Source organism: Salmo salar, chromosome ssa01, assembly GCF_905237065.1.
Source record: "Salmo salar chromosome ssa01, Ssal_v3.1, whole genome shotgun sequence".
NCBI lineage: Eukaryota > Metazoa > Chordata > Actinopteri > Salmoniformes > Salmonidae > Salmo > Salmo salar.
This window is the reverse complement of record NC_059442.1, coordinates 78,139,663-78,161,811: the sequence shown is the minus strand read 5'-3', so window position 1 is coordinate 78,161,811 and position 22,149 is coordinate 78,139,663. Positions and strand designations below refer to the sequence as shown.

At 40.3% G+C, this 22,149-nt stretch overlaps 1 protein-coding gene across 2 annotated transcripts; it reads left to right on the top strand.

Moving 5' to 3' along the window:
* Nucleotides 1-4,498: 4,498 nt before the first annotated feature.
* si:dkey-103j14.5 (isoaspartyl peptidase/L-asparaginase) lies at nucleotides 4,499-22,149 on the top strand. 2 transcript variants are annotated; one of them, XM_045722706.1, is made up of 7 exons: nucleotides 4,499-4,517; nucleotides 6,245-6,449; nucleotides 7,886-8,028; nucleotides 15,887-16,050; nucleotides 19,477-19,595; nucleotides 19,716-19,826; nucleotides 21,611-22,149. In XM_045722706.1, the coding sequence occupies exons 2-7, from the start codon at nucleotides 6,263-6,265 to the stop codon at nucleotides 21,817-21,819; spliced, it is 933 nt and encodes a 310-aa protein (XP_045578662.1). In that variant the 5' UTR covers nucleotides 4,499-4,517; nucleotides 6,245-6,262; the 3' UTR covers nucleotides 21,820-22,149. The 2 variants fall into 2 exon arrangements, with proteins under 2 accessions (XP_045578662.1, XP_014069898.1); XM_014214423.2 differs by lacking the exon at nucleotides 4,499-4,517 and adding an exon at nucleotides 5,532-5,606.

Here is a 22,149-nt window from a genome sequence, read left to right as displayed (position 1 = left end):
AAACACCAACTGAATATATTATACTATTAGCGGAACATTCTGAACTGATTTAACATCTGGTATTGTCATTAAATTATATAAAAAAACCACAAATTAAAGTCCACTGTTATTGCAAGTACAAAATGGCACAAATTCCTGATTTCAAAGGATTACAAGCACTGCAAAATGACATCTTATAATGAGATCTGGCAGTATAACTATTATACTGCAAGAAGGGTAAAAGTATTTCTTGACAGTAAACCTATGTAATGTATTGAAAATCTATAATGCTCTCACTAGGTAGGTGCAACCGGGTGTGTATCAAAAACCCAGTGTGAATGTAACAGAAACGGGGATGACGGATGTGGAAATGCAATACCCCTGTGTGTAAATTATTAACTAGCATGGGTTAGTGAAGGAAAGGGGATATTAAAGCTAGAATCCTTTGTTGAAAATATAGCAAAGCTGTCACCCCTCCTCTGTTTTGGTAAAAAGCTGAAGTATGGGCCTGGAGAATTGTAATCACTCTCAAATTCATAGACAGAGCTATGGATGCAAGGACTGACCATCCATGATATCAAAATTATAGTTCTAACCATGTTTTTGAGGCTATACTGTGTATGTTTACATTACATTGTTTAAAACATTGGAATAAATCAAGTATATATTTTGGAATCTGATGAGGTATTACAGTTGAACTAAGCTCATGAGGCATTTATAAGTTATATTATTTAAGAATAAATTAGAATATATCATTAATTTATAACAAAAAAATTTACAGTGCATTCAGAAAGTATTCAGACCCCTTGACTTTTTCAATATTTTGTTACGTTACAGCCTTATTCTAAAATTGATACAATTATTTTATTTTATTTTCTCTCAACAAACTACACACAATATCCCATAATGTCAAGGCAAAAACAGGTTTAGAAATTTTTGCAAATGTATTAAAAATAAAAAAACAGAAATATCACATTTACATAAGTATTCAGACCCTTTACTCAGTACTTTGTCGAAGCACATTTTGCAACGATTACACCTTCGAGTCTTCTTGCGTATGATGCTACAAGCTTCACACCTGTATTTGGGGAGTTTCTCCCATTCTTCTCTGCAGATCCTCTCAAGCTCTGTCAGGTTGGATCGGGAGTGTCACTGCACAGCTATTTTCAGGTCTCTCCAGTGATGTTCAATCTTGTTCTAGTCCGGGCTCTGGCTGGGCCACTCAAGGACATTCAGAGACTTGTCCCGAAGCCACTCCCTCATTGTCTTGGCTGTGTGCTTAGGGTCATTGTCCTGTTGGAAGGTGAACCTTCGCCCAGTCTGAGGTTCTGAGCGCTCTGGAGCAGATTTTCATCAAGGATCTCTCTGTACTTTGCTCTGTTCATCTTTCCCTCAATCCTGACTAGTCTCCCAGTCCCTGCCACTGAAAAACATCCCCACAGCATGATGCTGCTACTACCATGCTTCACTGTAGGGATGGTGCCAGGTTTCCTCCAGAGGTAATGTTTGGCATTCAGGCCAAAGTGTTCAATCTTGGTTTCGTCAGACCAGAGAATCTTGTTTCCTTTCAATTCCAAACTGTCATGTGGCGGAGTGGCCTCCGTCTGGCCACTCTACCATAAAGGCCTGATTGGTGCAGTGCTGCAGAGATGGTTGAGATTCTGGAAGGTTCTCCCATCTCCACAGAGAAACTCTGGAGCTCTGTCAGAGTCACTATTGGATTCTTGGTCACCTCCCTGACCAAGGCCCTCCTCCCCCAATTGCTCAGTTTGGCCGGGCAGCCAGCTCTAGGAAGAGTCTTGGTGGTTCCAATGTCACGTCCTGACCAGTAAAGGGGTCATTTGTCATTGTAGTATGGTCAGGGCGTGGCAGGGGGTGTTGTTTTTGTGTGTTTTGGGGGTTGGTTTATTTAGAGGGGATTTGTTCTAGTTTTCATTTTCTATGTTCGTTTTCATTGTGTGGCCGAGTATGGTTTCCAATCAGAGGCAGGTGTCTTTCGTTGTCTCTGATTGGAAGCCATACTTAGGCAGCTCTTTTTTCCTTTGGGTTTGTGGGTGGTTGTTTTCTGTATAGCCGTGTGCCTTACGGAACTGTTTGGTCGTAAATAAAGAAAGAAGATGAGCACTATACCCGCTGCGCCTTGGTCTGTCCCTTACGACGCTTATGACATCCAAACTTCTTCAATTTAAGAATGATGGAGGCCACTATGTTGTTGAGGACCTTCAATGCTGCAGAAATGTTTTGGTACCTTTCCCCATATCTGTGCCTCGACACAATCCTGTCTTGGAGCTCTACGGACAATTCCTTCGACCTCAAGGCTTGGTTTTTGCTCAGACATGCCCTGTCAACTGTGGAACCTTATGTAGACAATGTGTGCCTTTCCAAATCATATCCAATCAATTGAATTTACCACAGGTGGACTCCAATGAAGTTGTAGAAACATCTCAAGGATGATCAATGGAACCAGGACGCACCTGAGCTCAATTTCGAGTCTTTATTTTTTTATAAATGTGCAAAAATTTCTACAAACCTTTTTTTCCCTTTGTCATTATGGGGTATTTTGTGTAGATTGATGAGGAACATTTTTAATTTCATCCATTTTAGAATAAGGCTGTTTCGTAACAAATTGTGGAAAAAATCAAGGGGTCTGAATGGTTTCCGAATGCACTGTATGTAGCAACTAAGGATTCTAACTTTAAGGTATGGCCAATTTGGAATGAAACGGTTCTCCTAAGCTTCTTTTTCAACAGCCCCACAATCTCTTTAACCTTCTTTGTTATTTTGTGGTTTCTCTTTCTTTCTCACACTTGCAGGAGAAATGCCCTCTAGTTTCAACAAACACAACCTAGTAACGTACAGCACTGATTAAATCACTGAGGTGGTTTCTGGAGTGAACCAAGGTTTTGTATCAACATAATTGTACAATAAGTATCCAGGATAAACTACCAATGGTTAATGTTTTGCAACTCAACCATAGCTTTAAAATAATGAATGTTCCACACTGAGTGATATGAATGTGACAAAGGTCAGTATACCGATCAAGCGCCTCTGTCTCTGCTGGTGTTTTTACAGGAGTAGCCTACATTGGTATAGTGCTGTGAATAACAGCAACATGGTGAGGGGCCAGGGCTATACCTCTGAATCTACAGTAGGCTGGTTCAGAGTATAGGCTTGGGCTAATAATCCCTGCTCTTTCTCCTGGCTAAAAGTGCCAACATCACCAGCTCTAGTTGGAATGCAGCCTTTCAGGATTCAGACAAGCCAATGCCATTTGTCATCCGCAATCATGTCCAGTGTTAGCTTCCTGGTAAAAGTGAGTTTAATAATTGCCTCTGGTAAGAAAGAAAAATGTGGATATTAGACCTCACAGAGGTAATTGAAATTCCTATTTTTAGTACTTCAGAGGGCTGCAATACTTATCAGCAATTATTATGGACTATGGTCCTTCCACACGTTTTTTTTAAACAGCTCCCATATTCTATTTCCTCATTCAAAGACTATTTTGTTTTGTGTTAAATTGTTTTCTCATTTGAAGCAAATAAACAGCTATGAGAATTAAATGTAACGCATTGCCTTGCGAGGGAATTTGATTAGGCATTTTTTCCTAAAGTATATATATTTTTCACATTTTCTGTGTGTAAACCAGTTACTGATATACAAACACTCTGTTTAAAGCCCAACCCATATAATGTCTAAATATAACTGACAGATTAATGGGAGGTGGAAAGGGGTCAGTGGATTACCCAGTTTATTGTTGGATAAGGCATCAGGGGATAAAATCTAAATGTATTTTGTCAGTAAAACAAAATCAAACTGTGCCTCCCTTCAGGAGCAGTATATTAATGCAGCTCTTATAATGTGATTTGTGAAACTCTAAAATACATTTTTAAAGTATTAACTCAATAATGTGTTGTTAGTGCTGCCATGAAATCAGGTATGACAGGTTCTTTCAAGGCTGTTCTGTGCTGTTCATAAGGGTGAAGGGAGATACAGATTAGCCCTGTATTGAAAGCTAATGTACAGTATCTGAGCAGTTTGTTCCCTGGAATTTATGATCCTCTCCAGAGATACGGTTTATAATGACGAGATGGTCTTGTCAGTCTCTGCCCTAACGATGGGAGTCGTTGTACCAAAGGCGGGAAGGCAGGCGGTCTGCTTATCAGTCTGCTTATCGGTCTGCTTATCAGTCTGCTTATCACTGTATTCTCGCGTGGACAGATTTTGATGGGGTGGACCCTCTAGCTTCACCTCTTCCTCTCTGTCCTGACTGATTTCTATAGAGTGAAGAGTCATAGGAATCAGTGTCATAGTTCATTCACTATCTGTCCTTCAAGGGTACGAAGGCCAAACATCTCTGCTCGTACCACATGAAGCATACGCGTTTAGAAAAAGTGGGATAAATGGAAAAATAGTGGTAAGGCCCTTTCAAAAAGTTTGTGTTTGTGATGACTCATAATTGAAGAGCTGAAGAACAAGGTTCAAATGTATTATTTGTATTATTTGAACACGCCTGTGGAATATAACAGCATAGAATGAAGGTACAGTATCCATAAGGTGAACACTTCACATATCCAATCTCTACTTCACATATTTCATAATAGCCTGGAAACAGATGTTGTGAATTGAAGGTTCACATTTTGTCCATAATGACTGTGCTGCCTGTAGCCGATCTCTCACTTGCAGTTCCTATGGATTTTTCATCTTGACACGATTCATGATTCTTTTTCCCTTTCTGACACAATGAAATGCCATGGTGAGCCTGAGCCATTATAACCTCATCATGCATGATTAAGAATGGAAAACTAAGGGAGGGGAAGTTAGCCTTTGACATTAGCAACATCAACACAGTATAGATCAATAGCATCAGCAAATCCCATTTTCTATTGTGGTTTGCCATAATAATTCAATAGAATATGTGCAGTTGATTCTGAGGTACAAATGCCTTTGAAGTGTAAATGAGTTGGAAGGAGCAGCAAGAACCATATATCTACTCATACATCACATTGTGTTTGGATACAACAACAAATCACTGGGAGAAACTTTCTGTAGGAAATGCATCTAGTGTCATTCTCTGGGAACCACACTGACCAGATTGTGTTACCCAACACATTACGGAAGAACCACATCTAAATAAATAATCCATACCTTAAGTGTTTGATCCCCCAGATGGCTTCTTAAATGCATAAGAACTGTTTAGATCAATAAGTAAGGTCTACCAGGAGAAATATGAGGCCTTTATTCATCATATCCCACTGAGATTGTGCTGCCGCACACGTAACCCCAGGACACTTTATTCTTTCAAATGCATTTCCTTGCACTTTCCTTACTCAAAGAGAAAACTCAAAGAGCCATGGCACCATTTTAAAAGGAAAGAAAACCTTTGTAATATACAGCATTTTAAACAAACCATGTAGGCCTATGTAGGCCTTTTTCATAATTATTTGTTTATAACCTACACTATCTTGGGGCACAAACCAATCTGTTAGCCTGAAGTCAGTGTGATTGTGTGAACTCCGCCCTGCCGAAGCGTCATGCGAACTAAATCATACGCACACATTTTTCTTCTCACGTTGTGAAAATGCGACGTAGACTTCCGATTGAAAAGTTTCCATTCTGGAGCCATTGAAGTGAGTGCCAGGCTACTTCCCGAGTTTTTCCTGCTTCTATGTGTAATACTTGTTAAACGAAATTGTAGTGTATTGAAAATCACGTCATATAAAGTAGGCAACTGAGAGAAGTTAGAATTTTTAACGCCTCTCAGAAGCGTTTATTGGATTGAGAGTCTCCTGTAACGCCGGTTGTTGTTTTGCCTAAGCTAACGTTACTTGATCACGTTTTCCTGCTGGGGGAAAAACAATTTGACAGCTAGCCTAATGGGTATATTGCTCTCTTGCGAAAGTGAAATTTAAGCTACAAATTGGCCGATGCACTAATTTGTTGAAGGGTGCCTTCAAACAGATTAAATGTGAATTTCGTTGTGAAGACAGTAGGCAATATAACAATATATGCCATACCAGTGCTTTCTGATGGAAATATTGTAGGTGCAGTCTAAACCTAAAAGATGTGGCGCTGAAAATAGCCTTAGGCTATATAGATCAACCTAGTAATGTAATATATAGAAATCAGAGAATAGACACGCACAACTTGGAGCAGAAATGTGTAATTTTACGGTAGCCTATACTGTAGGTGAAAATACATATATGTATTAATCGTTTACTCAGGACATTCTTCTGACATTTTTTTCAAGTGTGATTTGTTTTTGTAGGCTTTGTGAGACCTGAAGATGAAGCCAGTAATAGTTGTGCATGGCGGTGCATGGGCCATCCCGGATGATATGGCTAAGGCATCTGTGGATGGGGTGAAGTCTGCAGCTACTGCAGGCTTTCTGGCTATGAAGAGAGGAGGCAGTGCATTGGATGCTGTTGAGCTGGCTGTTAGGGCCTTAGAAGATAACCCAACCTTTGATGCAGGTACTTTTTGTACAATCACCGCTCTGACTCCGAGCTCACCCAATTATTCTCCAGGCAGATCTCCCTGTGCTGCCGGTGTGGCGATTTAAATTGTATCTCCAATGGTGATAGTTCTCTATTGAAACATATCGTAAATATTTTCATATTTTTGCAGAGATCGAAACTAGTTCAAATTTCATTCAAATTAAATGTAAATGTTTTAAAATTGGTTCAACATAAACGTTTACTTTAGGCTTCAATTATATAGCTTGCAAACTCCATTTGTGATAGTAAATTCTCTCTGGTTTCATATTCAGATGCATTTTAGTGAGAGCTCCTCTGGGCTCATGATTTTTTTAAATCAATAATTCAATTAAGTTTGATTTCAGCAAATGCCACATTTAAAACACTACCCACTGACCCTATTTAACTTTTTAATCTTAAGCATTTTTCACAGAGGGCCTGAATATTTTCCCATGTCATTTTCTGATGTAGTTTCCAAAGGTAGAATATGGTAGTATTCAAATGAGAAGGGTATCATGACATGTGATAAGTTCCATGCAACACACGTCATCTACTCTCTCACATTCCACTGTATTTCCTTTTGTACTTCTGACACCTCCATCACTCTGACAGCGTCGTTGCATTTTGGTACACCAGAAGTACATTAATTTCCAATGGAATCAGTTGCAGTGCGTTCTGTGTGGTGGATACGTTGGATTTATCGAACGTAGGCGTCAAACTGTGCGTAGACGGCTATGACAGAAATGGTAGCAGAAGGTGAATGATGAATTTTTGTTGTATGCATATTCAGATGATGCTGCGTACTATTTTGCACAATGATCGGTGTGATCAAGGCGTAAGGAGTCTACTTAATGATCAGTCTAATGGCATTGAACGGTTTGGAGCAATCATCAGATTACACCAAACCATAGGGAAGCACAAGACACTTCATTAACACACTCAGCTTATCGGGACCCATCTAGTTTGTGATGGCTAACTGCCACATTAGGTGAAATGCCAGATCCTCTTTAAGGCATTGGAGCGAAATCAGCACTTCATCACAGGATAATTGTATACACTGAAGCAGTCGGCACTCAGGAGCAAGGTCTAATCAATAGGCGACTAATGCAATCTCACTTTGGGGGAAAGACTGCAAGTTTCAGTGACCTCTGGGTGTAGTGAAGAGACCTGATATTGTGTTATTACACAGCAATAGGCAGCTCTTTGTACTCCATTGACATTGATCAACCTTTCTATCAACACACTGTTAGGAAGAAGAAAGTGTTTCAAAATATGCAACCACGCTGCCACAAATATCAATAGATTCTCAATTTGTCTGAAAAAAAGACTATTTATTTTGGGGTTGAATGACAAACTCTTGACCAACTCTTTCCTTTAGTCATGGTCTGAGAGAGCCTGACCCCTGATGAATGTGACCCACCATTTCATTTCAGGTCATGGAGCGGTACTGAATGCTAATGGCGAAGTGGAGCTGGACTCCATCATTATGGATGGAAGGACTCTAGCTGCTGGAGCCGTGTCTTCGGTGAAGAACATCGCCAACCCTGTGTCACTGGCCCACACTGTGATGGAAAAGGTTGTCTTTCTCTTTGTCCAATCTTTTCTTATTTCCTCTTATCTCAGCTAAACAATGCATGCTGGTTACGTCTCCTAGAAGAGAAGGAACGCTAGGTACAGTATTGATCAGGCTGGAGCCTGGGTCAATCATCCTTTTTGGTTTGTTTGGAAGAATACTATGAAATGGTGGATTTTGTTCCCTCTTCGTCTTGTTGCGATTAGTGCTTTTGAGGTCGGTTTGGATTCGCTTCGATTATAAAAAATATAAAAAAATCACGGTTTTCCATTTCGGGTTTGATTATAATTTTTTTTGCCTTAAATGCACTATGCATTATGTGGTTTGAATGCTGTAACACAGAATACAACAATTAATAAGAGTCTCATAATGGCAGTGACTGCCCATTACTGCTTATAACTTATTAACCTTCATTTATTCACGTTACTTTACTTTAGTAAAATATTTCAGTTGTTGTGTATATTACAACTGTTATATTTGATGACTTTATTATTTCATTCCAAGTCATCATCTCATCTCTATATAGCTGCTGCCTTTGCTGTCTGATAAAATCACTATTACAGTAGTTCCTCAAAGCTTGGTGGATAGGAGCGTTGGGCCTGTAACCGAAAGGTTGCTGGATCAAATCCCCGAACTAACTAGGTAAAAATCTGTTGTTCTGCTCCTGAGCAATGCAGTTAACCCACTGTTCCCCTGGCGCTGATGATGTGGATTAAGGCAGCCCTCCGCACCTCTCTGATTCAGAGGGTTTGGGTTAAATGCTGAAGACACATTTCAGTTGAATGTAGGTATCCCCTTTTCCATTTCCCTAAATAAGGCATACTTTTATGACTGCTGAATATCAACTATCAATCACTTAGATCAGGTACAGTTGAAGTCAGAATAATAGAAGAGAGAATGATTTATTTCAGCTTTATTTATTTCATCACATTCCCAGTGGGTCAGAAGTTTACATACACTCAATTAGTATTTGGTAGAATTGCCTTTAAATTGTTTAACTTGGGTCAAATGTTTTGGGTAGCCTTCCACAAGCTTCCCACAATAAGTTGGGTGAATTTTGTCCCATTCCTCCTGACAGAGCTGGTGTAACTGAGTCAGATTTCTAGGCCTCCTTGCTCGCACATGCTTTTTCAGTTCTGCCCACAAATTTTCTATAGGATTGAGGTCAGGGCTTTGTGATGGCCACTCCAATACCTTGACTATGTTGTCCTTAAGCCATTTTGCCACAACTTTGGAAATATGCTTGGGGTCATTGTCCATTTGGAAGACCCATTTGCAACCAAGCTTTAACTGTCTGACTAATGTCTTGAGATGTTGCTTCAATATATCCACATAATTTTCCATCCTCATGATGCCATCTATTTTGTGAAGTGCACCAGTCCCTCCTGCAGCAAAGCACCACCACAACATGATGTTGCCACCCCCGTGCTTCACGGTTGGGATGGTATTCTTCGGCTTGCAAGCCTGCCCCCTTTTCCTCCAAACATAACGATGGTCATTATGGCCAAACAGTTCTATTTTTGTTTCATCAGACCAGAGGACATTTCCCCAAAAAGTATGATATTTGTCCCCATATGTAGTTGCAAACCATAGTCTGTTTTTATATGGCGGTTTTGGAGCAGTGGCTTCTTCCTTGCTGAGCGGCCTTTCAGGTTATGTCGATGTAGGACTCGTTTTACTGTGTATATAGATACTTTTGTACCCGTTTCCTCCAGCATCGTCACAATGTCCTTTGCTGTTGTTCTGGGATTGATTTGCAATTTTTGCACCAAAGTATGTTCATCTCTAGGAGACAGAACGCGTCTCCTTCATGAGCGGAATGACGGCTGCGTGGTCCCATGGTGTTTATACTTGCGTACTATTGTTTGTACAGATGAACGTGGTACCTTCAGGCGTTTGGAAATTGTTCCCAAGGATGAACCAGACTTGTGGAGGTCTACAATTGTTTTTTCTGAGGTCTTGGGTGATTTCTTTTGATTTTCTCATGATGTCAAGCAAAGAGGCACTGAGTTTGAAGGTAGGCCTTGAAATGCATCCACAGGTACACCTCCAATTGACTCAAATTATGTCAATTAGCCTATCAGAAGCTTCTAAAGCCATGACATCATTTTCTGGAATTTTCCAAGCTGTTTAAAAGCACGGTCGATTTAGTGTATGTGACCAACTGGAATTGTGATATAGTGAATTTTAAGTGAAATAATCTGTCTGTAAGCAATTGTTGGAAAAATTACTTGTGTCAAGCACAAAGTGGATGTCCTAACCGACTTACCAAAACTATAGTTTGTTAACAAGAAATGTGTGGAGTGGTTGAAAAACTTGTTTTAATGACTCCAACCTAAGTGTATGTAAACTTCCGACTTCAACCTTATATTCAGGTAGAGATACCTCGTGAAGCAACTTCTCTCATCCCTCTCCATCACACATTCTTCTGTCTTTCCTCGCTTTCTCCTTGTCTTCCCCACACTAACCTAATGTAGCAGGCGTAGAAGAAACACACAGACCGGACAGGTAGGCGCGCAATGGATTATGGTCATTGTAGTTAATAACCACATTTTCTGCCCTGAAATATGTAGAATATTGGCCTGTTGGAAACTACAGTTCCCTATGATTTATCTCAACAGAAACTACACAATGTGCTCATTGAGTTGAAATAATTGAACCAATGTTGGCCAATTAGTTGTTTAAAAATGAAAAAGAACCAAAATGTTGGTTAAATTGCTCAGCGCTAGTTGCCAGGTTAATTAACCGTCTTATGAAACATCCCATCTTTGTTTGTGTCACCCTTTTACTACCTTTTGTGCGTCTTTTCCACTACTAAAGGGTTTTTATTAACCAAATATAGCACTTCACTCCTCTGAGCTGCTGAAAGTGCAAAGTGTCAGGTCAGAACATATACAGTGCCTTCGGAAAGTATTCAGACCCCGTGACTTTTTCCACATTTTGTTACGTTACAGCCTTATTCAAAAAAATAATTTTTTAAATCCTCAGCAATCTGCACACAATACCCCATAATGATAAAGCGAAAAGAGGTTTTTAGAAATGTTTGCTAATTTATTAAAAATGTAAAACTGAAATATGTAAAACCAAAAAATGTCTGCAGCATGTAAGGTCCCCAAGAACACCGTGGCCTCCATCATTCTTAAATGGAAGAAGTTTGGAACCACCAAGACTCCTAGAGCTGGCCGCTTGGCACTCCACCAATCAGGCCTTTATGGTAGAGTGGCCAGACAGAAGCCACTCCTCATTAAAAGGCACATCCCGCTTGGCACATAAAGACTCTCAGACCATTAGAAACAAGATTCTCTGATCTGATGGAACAAAAATTAAACACTTTGGCCTGAATGCCAAGCGTCACGTCTGGAGGAAACCTGGCACCATCCCTACAGTGAAGTATGATGGTGGCAGCATCATGCAGTGGGGGTGTTTTTCAGCAGCAGGGACTGGGAGACTAGTCAGGGTTGAAGCAAAGATGAACAGAGCAAAGTACAGAGAGATCCTTGATGAAAACCTGCTCCAGAGTGCTCAGGACCCCAGACTGGGCGAAGGTTCACCTTCCAACAGGACAACGACCCTAAGCACACAGCCAAGACAATACAGGAGTGGCTTCGGGACAAGTCTCTGAATGTCCTTGAGTGGCCCAGCCAGAGCCCAGACCTGATTGAACATCTCTGGAGAGACATGGAAATAGCTGTGCAGCAACGCTCCCCATCCAACCTGACAGAGCTTGAGAGGATCTTTAGAGAAGAATGTGAGAAACTCCCCAAATACAGGTGTACCAAGCTTGTAGCGTAAACTTTAGGCTGTAACGTAACATGTAGAAAAAGTCAAGGGGTCTGAATACTTTCCGAAGGCACTGTATAACATATGAAGAGCTATAATACCAAGCAATTATTTTCTGAAAACATTTGCAAAGGTGTGTAGATTTTTTATTTATTTTACTAGGCAAGTCAGTTAAGAACAAATTCTTATTTTCAATGACAGCCTAGGAACAGTGGGTTAACTGCCTTGTTCACTGGGCAGAACGACAGATTTTTACCTTGTCAGCTCAGAGATTTGATCTTGCAACTTTTCGGTTACTAGTCCAACGCTCTAACCACTAGGCTACCTACTTCTAACCACTAGGCTACCTACTTCTAACCACTAGGCTACCTACTTCTAACCACTAGGCTACCTACTTCTAACCACTAGGCTACCTACTTCTAACCACTAGGCTACCTGCTGCCCCTGCTGCCCCAGATGAATCACATTGATCAGGCACACAGATTTACCAGAGCTAGACATTGTGAATAATTGATAAATCACATAAAACAGCTTACTGAAAGGTGAAGAACCATTACATCTTGATGAATTTGGATAGTAACTGATATGGTTGTCATTGATACAATTTTGAGTGTGAGTTCTGTTCTGTCTCTCCTGTTTTACGGTTGCAATTCAATTGAGTACTTTGCTATAAAAGTCAAGTCCCTGAAAATTATAACTTGAAGGCTGATTATTTACAAAGGAATTTGGTTTGAATGCAATGATAAAGATAGCTATAGGGGGCTATACAGAATCTACTGTGTATGGAAAGCAGTTTTTATCTGGGCTCTTGTGGAAGAGATGTCATTGAATTGACTTCTCTACACATGGTTATTGCCATCCTTCAAAGCTTGACAATTTCCTTTTAGCAGAAATCAAAGGATAATCAATGGAGGCTGGTTTTTGATTGATTTTAATCTTGATCCTTTCAGGTGATGAGAATTATAGTTTGGTTATATGATTTACTCACAAGGGACATTAACGACTAACTCATTGAAAAATGCAGATCTATTATGTGATGTAGCACTGAAAGTGATGAGATTGTGGAGCGACGCTGTCCGTTTCAGATTTCACAGAACAGAATGAACAGAACAATTTGGTCTAACAGCTAGGAGGTTATTAACAGGTATAATGTGCATCTTTGTACTCACTTGGCTACTTGGTAATCTTGTAATGCTGGCAACTAATACCTCACTCCAGATGCTATCTGAAAATGGATGGGAAACACCACTAAGATGAGGGCCTGTTGCAAAAGACTGACAGCGTATCGTATTAACATAACATCTTCCATGATTTATTAATTTGCCTGACACCTTCCATCAAAATAACTGACAGGGTTTATAATGAATTGTTTGGGATACAGATTCTTCTAATTTCCTCTGGAGAAGTCTGCTCAGCTGCAGCGGAGATACACATTTGAAGTCATGAATCCCCTTCTAGACTCTTTGAAACATAACCACACAGCGATATTGCTACAATTTTGTTTTCTGAATTGCCACTGTAAAGAATACAATCTTCAGAGTCTCTGAAGTCAGGCAAGCCCAGACAAAAATAACATGCTTTTTGTCTCCTAGTTTTATCCAACAAATCAGTGCATTATTACCTAGCCTGACAAAGTACTATGTGTTTATACCGGTGAGATTCCAACCATCCTAGTTTACCCCTTTTTTCCGCAGTGATTTATATTCTCAAAGTGTGCTGGTTTCTACTGCATTACCCTACCAATTTAAAGATGAGATACTAACAAGTCTTGCGTCATGGAACCTAAAAAACATGGTGAAACTTCACCTTGTCACTCAGGGAACACAAAATAGTGGCCACATGTCTGGGAGAATGGGTGATCTTGGGCTCCTGTCACCACCCTGAAAGACCATAGTCCTGCTCTGATCTGCTCTGAACTCACTAGCAGATCTGTTTAACAGCTTGGTATTAAAAATTCATCAGGGCATGATCAATGCAGCGATCAAGCTTCACTGGCCCTGTGTTCCTTCCTGTTATCTAGTGTGCACCTGGCCTGACAGAGAGAAATTACATGAATAACCATTTTAATATTTAAAAGTTTCTAATGGTGTTCTCCTGTCTCCCATTACAGTACACACAGGACAAAACAGAACATTAAGACCATTCTACATTTAGAACAGTTGAGAATGTACAGGTAACTGCAAAAATTAGGGATTAAATGTGTTAAATGTGTCTTAATAGGGTATTGGGCCAGAACAGCTTCAATGCGTCTTGGCATAGATTCTACAAGTGTCTTTCTATTGGAGGGATGCGACACCATCCTTCCATGAGAAATTCCATAATTTTGTGTTTTGTTGATAGTGGTGGAAAACACGGTGTCGGGTCCTGCTCCAGAATCTTCCATAAGAGTTCAATTGGGTTGAGATCTGGTGACTGAGACGGCCATGGTATATGGTTTACATCGTTTTCATGTTTTCATGCTCATCAAACCATTCAGTGCCCTGTGGATGGGGTCATTGTCATCCTATGGAGCATAGCCATGGTAGCCAAAATAATGGACTGCCCAGCAGTTTTATACATGACCCTAAGCATGATGGGATGTTAATTGCTTAATTAACCCAGGAAACACACCTGTGTGAGCGCACATGCTTTCAAAATACTTTGTATCCCTCATTTACTCAGGTGTTTCCATTATTTTGTCAGTTAACTCTATGTATTTTTTATTTCACCTTTATTTAACCAGGTAGGCTAGTAGAGAACAAGTTCTCATTTGCAACTGTGACCTGGCCAAGAATAAAGCAAAGCAGTTCGACACATACAACAACACAGAGTTACACATGGAATAAACAAAACATACAGTCAATAATACAGTTGAAGAAAATCTATACACAGTGTGTGCAAATGAGGTAAGAAAGGGAGGTAAGGCAATAAATAGGCCATGGTGGCGAAGTAATTACAATATACCAATTAGACACTAGAGTGATTGATGTGCAGAACATGAATGTGCAAGTAGAGATACAGGGGTGCAAAGGAATAAATAAATAAATACAGTATGGGGATGAGGTAGTTGGATGGGCTATTTACAAATGGGCTATGTATAAGCTTAGAAAAACTTTAGCAGTTTTAGCTGCTCTCTAGAAACGTGTGACATTCACATTCCCTCCATTGCCGGAAATGAAAACAGTAGTAGTGAGAGAAAGAGGAGAGATGCAGGAAGAAATAGTGATCACAGCACAAAGACTAGCTTTGGCCTCTTTGGTTAGAAGTGTGGCTCCAGAAACATGTACATCTTTTCATAGTTTCAATATAACGTAAAGAGTAAATCACACTATTTTGGTAGGTGCAGCAAGTGGCTAAACACTGAAGACAGATATCCCTAATTTCCTGGCTAAAGATTAAAAGATTATCAGCATTATCAGCATTACAACCAATTCCATCCACCCAGAAGTGTATCAGCATCCTCCTCCACATTATCACAAAGTAATGAACTGTATCGCTTTCCTCCTTGTTGTCCATAGACATCTCATGTCAGCTATATAGGTGGAAATACCAAGAGAAAGGCTGGTAAATATTAGATTGAACAAGACGGAATTGCACTTTGGATGAATGAAGGCCCATCACGGTTTTGTATCAGGGGAAGGTGTGAGACTCATGGCATTCACACAACAGGTATGGATTTAAGATCAGATGTGGCTCAGATGTTATGGATAGTGTTACGGGACATAACAGGCAGGTCAAGGTTACCTGCCAGTCTTGTGAGCCAGGCTTGCTGATAGGCTTAAATGGGCCGTGATGCTACATAACTAGGGGCTAATAGATTTGCTCTGAGGGAAATGTTGATTTAGCATAATGGATGACAGGATGTGTCTAAGGCAACACACTGCTATATAGTGCCTGGGATTACTCATTTTTTCAGAAGAGGGGAAAAATTCCCATTCAGATTATTACCATTTTATTTTCATTTCTTTGCACACAATTCAATACTGGTAACACATGTAACATTATTACGGTCTGTTTAAAAAACAAACCTAAACTGCATCAATTTTAATTTTCTGTTTTTCTTTTTTATCCCCTATGCTTGCTGTCATCGGGATGCACTCAGACTGACCACATCATGTTGACAGACATAGGTGCAAACATGTTTGCTGAAAGCGTTGGCATACCTACAGTCCCTACAGACGCCCTGGTGACAGAATGTGAGAGAACGGAGTGGGAGAAGGCCAAGAACTATGCTGTTGGAGTGAAGGAGCTCTTCAACTCTCAATGGTAAGAAGAACCTTCATTCATTTGTTATACCTTGGCTTGGACATATAGTTTGCAACTATTCTGTAACATGAACCTAAGAAATACCATAAAGTCAGACTAAATTATAACCTGCCTTTCTGACGAGTTATATTCACATTACAGTATGTTAAATAGGCTTTTCATCCTCCTGAAGACCGCAAAGTAATTACTTTGTAAATGAAAACGACATCACTGAGGCATTAAGCCTGCCATGCAGCGGAGCGCTGAAGAAATGTGCAACAACCACCCAGAAATCCTATGAAATGAATTCTCCCTCTATAGAGACAGCTGGTCCATCGCTGCACACTGCCAAGGAACGAGACAAGTTGACACAGTAGGGGAAGCAATCTGTGAGGCAGGCTGAATGTGAGAGAAGCAGCGGCAGGCTGTGTGATAGATGATCTGACAGTTACGGTGTGGTAATTCTGGAGAAGGCTTCCATTCCCAGCCTTCCTTCCCATTGAGTGACATGTCAGAGCTAAGAAACTCAGCAACACTGCAAAGTGGTGTCATTGTTGAACAACCCCATTGACTGTTGAAATGATAAGCTTTTTACTGTATGAGAGATAGGAGAACAAAGAGAGGGGGGGAGAAAGAAAGCCGAAGCTGGGAACGTAATGGCCTTAAGCTAGTCTGCAAGTAGAAAGCCGAGATATTAATAAATTCAAAGCTGACAAAGTTCGATAAAGTGATTGTGCAGTGTTTTCTGTGGCGTGTGTAAATGTGTCTGAATAGTAGGTTAAGAATACACCTGCAACACAACCCAATCAAAGCCTTCTCATCTCCCCAAAGGACATTGTCTGGTCAGACACTCACTACTTTGCAAATGTTCCCTTTCTCACCATTTCTCAAGGTCTGTAGTTATCTGTAGAGTAACTCCGGCAGCCCAGCAATTTCTGAGCAGCATGACATGGTGGAAGCACTAGACTCTATTGGGAAATTGTGAGTGTGTTGAGAGGCTGGAGATAGGGGGACACATAGCCTGGGGTTTGCCGTGACCCCACTCTCCGAGGGTGTCTCAGGCGGAGTTGGGATATGCAAAAAACACATTTCCAATTCACACATTCATAATACACACTTGTACATCTGTTTTGGATGGGAAGCATGTGGACACCTTAACTCCAACAACCCCAAGCACGGTGGGAAGGAGTAGAACAAATAGGAGGCTGTCTGGAAGTGCTGAGTGACAGTTGGCCTTTCCTCTCTCTGCCTCACCCTCTGCTGTCACGGGTGTCATAGGGTAAAGACCAAGACGCAGCGGGAATATGTACACTCATCTTCTTTATTACGGCCAAAGAAGGGGAAAACCCAAAACAAACACGTATACAAAACACACCGACGAATAACAGGCCAGTAAGGCACAAAGCTATGCACAGCACAATCTCCCACAAAAACCCATGAAAAACAAACTCCTACTTATAGGACCCTCAATCAGAGGCAACAATAACCAGCTACCTCCAATTGAAGGTCCAACCCCAATTAACTAAACATAGAAATACAATAGACTAGATAGAACATAGAACAATACTAACATAGAACATAGACTAACAAACCCCGAACCACATAAACCAAACACCCCTCTACCTAAATACATAGCCCAAACCACATGAAACAAACACCCCCTGCCACATCCTGACCAAACTATAATAACAAATAACCCCTATTACTGGTCAGGACGTGACATCTGCTTCCTAATTCATGGTGTCCTGGTGTTCAAGTCCAATGCATTGGCTCTTTATGTGTTTTAGTACAGAGCCCTTGGAACTACTTTACTCTCGAACTTCATTTAAGGCGATTATGCCGAGACCCTTTGCCCAGTCGAATTGACCCTGGTCAGTATATAACATCAGTAGCGTGGAGATGACAGCGCACAGCTAGGTGTGTGCTGCTGACAGAAGTTGGCAAGGTCATTCGTATGCTCCACGGCTGTATTCAACTACAATGGTAATTAGCTGTGTCTTTCAGGGCCCACAGGGACATTGTATTAGTTACATTTAGATCTCAGCTGGCTATATGGCCCCTGAGGATCAAATTTCACTTTGTATAAATTATTGTTGCACTTTTCACTGAGGTCACGAGACATTGCATGTCTAAGATTATTCAAGTTTTATATCTCCTAAGATACTACCAGAATAATGGCTTGGGGGTGATTTAAAAAGTAGAATTGATCCCATAGAGTACCATGTTAGATAAAGACATCAATCTTCCCTGAGGATTCCCAGAATATATATACATTTAAAGATTCACCACAAAACTGCTCTTCACTCACAGGAGTTTGAGAATAGAGTCCACCATCAAACACTTTCTGTTTTCACCTGAACCCGTGAGCCAGATCCAGCCATCAGTAGTGATTTAATGGCGCAATCAGCCACCTGTCAAATTTGATTGATGTCTGCCATCAGGAATTCTCCCTAACTGGTCCTCACAAATATTCATTTTAAAGTGGTGGTAAACCATTTTACTAGCTGAAGCATTAGTTTGGATGTTATTTGTTTTGCCCTTGACCTATATCACTTACCCATACACCTGCAATGTCTTACATACAATGCTGTCTGTGTTGAGTATTTTAGTTTCATTGAAACAAAGAAAGAGAAAAGCCTGAAGTATTGTATCTAGTTCAAGGTGTTGATTTTGCCAGGAACTAGTATCCAGAACAAGTGTAAAAACCGAACACTAGTAAACGACGACCTTGACTTCAATATAGTTCTTATTTTTCATTTCAAGGTGCAATGACGATCAACACGTTCCAGCTACACAGGAAACATGGTGCTCATTTATGCACCTCTAAAATAAATTGTAAGTCAAGGTCAGTCACCAACTAGTGTGTGTTTTTACACTTGTTCTGGATACTCAGTTGTATCATTGTTGTCACAAAATGTGTTTATCAACAAGCGTTTCAACATTTATTCCCCAGAAATCATCTTAATGTATTCCAGTATATTTCTGGATATGCAGCACGAATGCATACAGTAGGCAAGATACAGGACCACTTTGAATGTTTATCTTCTCTTTCCTGTCATTGTATACAGGCAGATGATGATAGGACATATGCAGGAAGGCTTTCTGAAGGGCAGTTTTTCGAAGGAAGTATTTATGGAAATGCTCACTCTGTCACAGCGAGAATTTTCCATGTCAACACTGAAATCGCACTGCACATTTGTAGGAAAAAACGGACTATTGCTGTTCCCTCTGCGTGTACAGAACCATCAATGTTCTTTCTCATTTTGTGAAAGGACATTGTGAGGTTTGGAGAAATTGAGGTGCAAACTAAATTGGCCATAATGTCAACCCTATTGTTTATCTGTTTTGATAGATTCTCAGATTTTTTTGGAGAGTTTCGACAAATAGCTTTATACTATGTGCTCTGTTATCACCTGCAGAATATACTGTAGCTCTTTCTCCATGTAGGGGCCACGATACTGTTGGAGCCGTTGCTGTAGACTGTTCTGGTAATGTTGCATGTGCAACTTCCACTGGAGGAATAAGAAACAAAATGGTGGGCAGAGTAGGAGATTCTCCAATCATAGGTAAGTAGCTGTTTATTAACCTATCCTCTTTCATGCCATAATTGAACTGGAATAATCTGAACAGTTTATGTATGTTGATTTGAAGTTTTATTTGACCTTGTCTTGTCTCTGGTAAATAAGGGTCTGGTGGGTATGCAGACAACCTGAGTGGTGCAGTATCCTGTACTGGCCATGGAGAGTCCATCCTGAAAGTCACCCTAGCCAGACTCATCCTCTTCCACGTAGAGCAAGGTAATGTAAGCCTAATCGGAATCACTTTGTGATAATTCACAAAGTCACTTGGGTATCATAGTCACAGTTATGTTATTATTGAATGTAATATATCTACAATTTGATATGTGAAAGTAGGCGTTTGATAAATTGCCCATATTGATGATTGTTTTGATTTCCAATAAGGATAATCCTGAGTCTGGAATATCAACCTCTTCATTGTTGGGTCTGGTTAATGAAAGGCCTGGTGGATCCGATCGATTATGAGACAAAATATTTTCCACCAACATAATTGGCCCACTTAACTTTGGCAATTTAATTAGCAAAGTGTCAGACAATCTAGTTGTCTTCCCCAGGCCAGACAGTGTGTCATGATGGATGTGCCAGGTCTTTGCATTAGGAAATCGAATTATTCTATAACCAAAAACTCAGATGCAAACACAGTTCAGTGTCAGATTTGATATAGAGAGGTGTTTGAAACTAATGCACTGTCAATTACAGGCATGATACAATAGGAATAGTTAAATGAATAGTTAATGAGACGGGGTTATATTCTCCTCTCTGTAATAGCTTCCGTTAATGAAAGCAATTTTGTCATTAAAATATCTAATTAGCAGCTCCTCTTGGAGAAACAGAATGTTCAGAGGCTCTGGGAAACTTTAGAACAATTAGATCTTCCGATACAAGAGACAAGTTGATGTATCATTGTATGTATGTTTCCTACTTCTACCTGACAGAGCTCTAAGATTTAAGATAAAATCTCTAAAATAGACTAACAGAATCCAATCTATGCTAAAAGTGAATAATAACAGCCTATCGGCTCACACGGCTGAAACCCTCTTTGAATTTTAATCAGGACAACAGAGTCCCATCTGGATTGGATCCTGCATCCTGCAAGTGACTTTGCTTCTTTTTCACATCCCCTTTTTCACCCCCCCCCTTTCTTTTTTTACACACCCATTTTTCACATCCCCCTTTTTCACATCCTTTTACACCAATTTTGGTATGTAGCAATGGGACCTCTGACACAGAGACAGTAGATGCATCTAAGTACACTCCAAATCTATTCTCCATGATGTTTTGTTTTCAAGCAGTGCTCATTCTTTCCTTAATGACATTGGTTGTTGTGCATAGCCACAGTAACGTTACATAGATCTTATTTTATTTGCTCACAGGTAGTTGCACGTTTACACAAACATCAGCTTACGCGTGGCCATGCTAAGTGGATGCAAACATTGCGAAGTTTTGACATTGCCACTGCCAATCATTTTTAATTGGCAAGCAGTAGAAAGAGGTGACTGTGCAGAGTGGGGCTGCAGTGGGCTGATAATGAGGCAACGTCTGTAGAAGGGTCAGCGGGGCCAGTGTTGGTTACATTGTCCTCTGGTAATGACACAGGGAAATGGGAAGAACGGCTGCTCTGTCTGCTCTGTCTTTGTGAGGGGTTTCTTCTGTTTCGTCAAATGGCTGCACTGCCCACAGCTACTGTGCCGTTCCTTTCTTTAGGCTTTGAATTAGAAAATGTTTTCTTGGTTGCTTTAGAAGTAGCCTAGATCCTAAAATGATTTCCCCCCACAGACAAATGAGCTCGCACCTTTATTATCAGTGCAGTGACTTGTTTATAACTTCAATAACGATGTGTTTTGACAAGAGTTGTCAGGCTGGCTTATGTTTCATTTCAATTAATGTGAATGTTTAAATCTGACTGGGCCCGCAATGGCATATGGTTTTGATAGGTCCCTACAGTAATAATTCAGTCTGTATGCATGTGGGACTAACCCTCACTTTGTTTCCTATTTAAACAGGTAAAGGTGCTCCTGAGGCTGTAGAGGTCTCTTTGCGCTACATGGGTGATCGGGTACAGGGAGGAGGAGGAGCTATATTAGTTTCCCGGACAGGGGAGTGGGCAGCCAAGTTCACCACAGAGCGAATGGCCTGGGCAGCAGTGGAGAGAGAGGTTCTGTGGTATGGTTTGAACCCAAAAGAAGAGTTCAAAGAGACACTAAGACAATAACAGCTTAATCTAAATTTTGTTGGGGAAGGGGGGATACATAGATTTGAAATAAAGTGTTATTGCGGAACACAGTGCCAGATTGACAAATGGAGCCTACTTACTGCAATTCTGTTGGCAAGAGAATTTAAAGGACCAGAGAAATCTATATGTGTTTGTGTTTTCAAAATGTTGTGGCATTTTATCACAGAATATATTTGACAAAAGCTTGGTCAGTTTGAGAGTTTTCAAATGGTTTAATGTTCTATGTAAATGTTTAATGGATTATGGATGTTTTTGTAATAATTAAAACCTGAGGAAAAAACAAACTTCATTAAAGCAATTTTAAATAAA

What these genes read in the sequence shown, in the direction of transcription:
- si:dkey-103j14.5 (XM_045722706.1), top strand. Translation starts at nt 6,263, where the DNA reads ATGAAGCCAGTAATAGTTGTGCATGGCGGTGCATGGGCCATCCCGGAT. An exon ending in AGGAGATTCTCCAATCATAG is followed by an intron (nt 19,596 to 19,715) that starts GTAAGTAGCTGT and finishes CTGGTAAATAAG; the next exon opens with GGTCTGGTGGGTATGCAGAC. An exon ending in CCTCTTCCACGTAGAGCAAG is followed by an intron (nt 19,827 to 21,610) that starts GTAATGTAAGCC and finishes CTATTTAAACAG; the next exon opens with GTAAAGGTGCTCCTGAGGCT.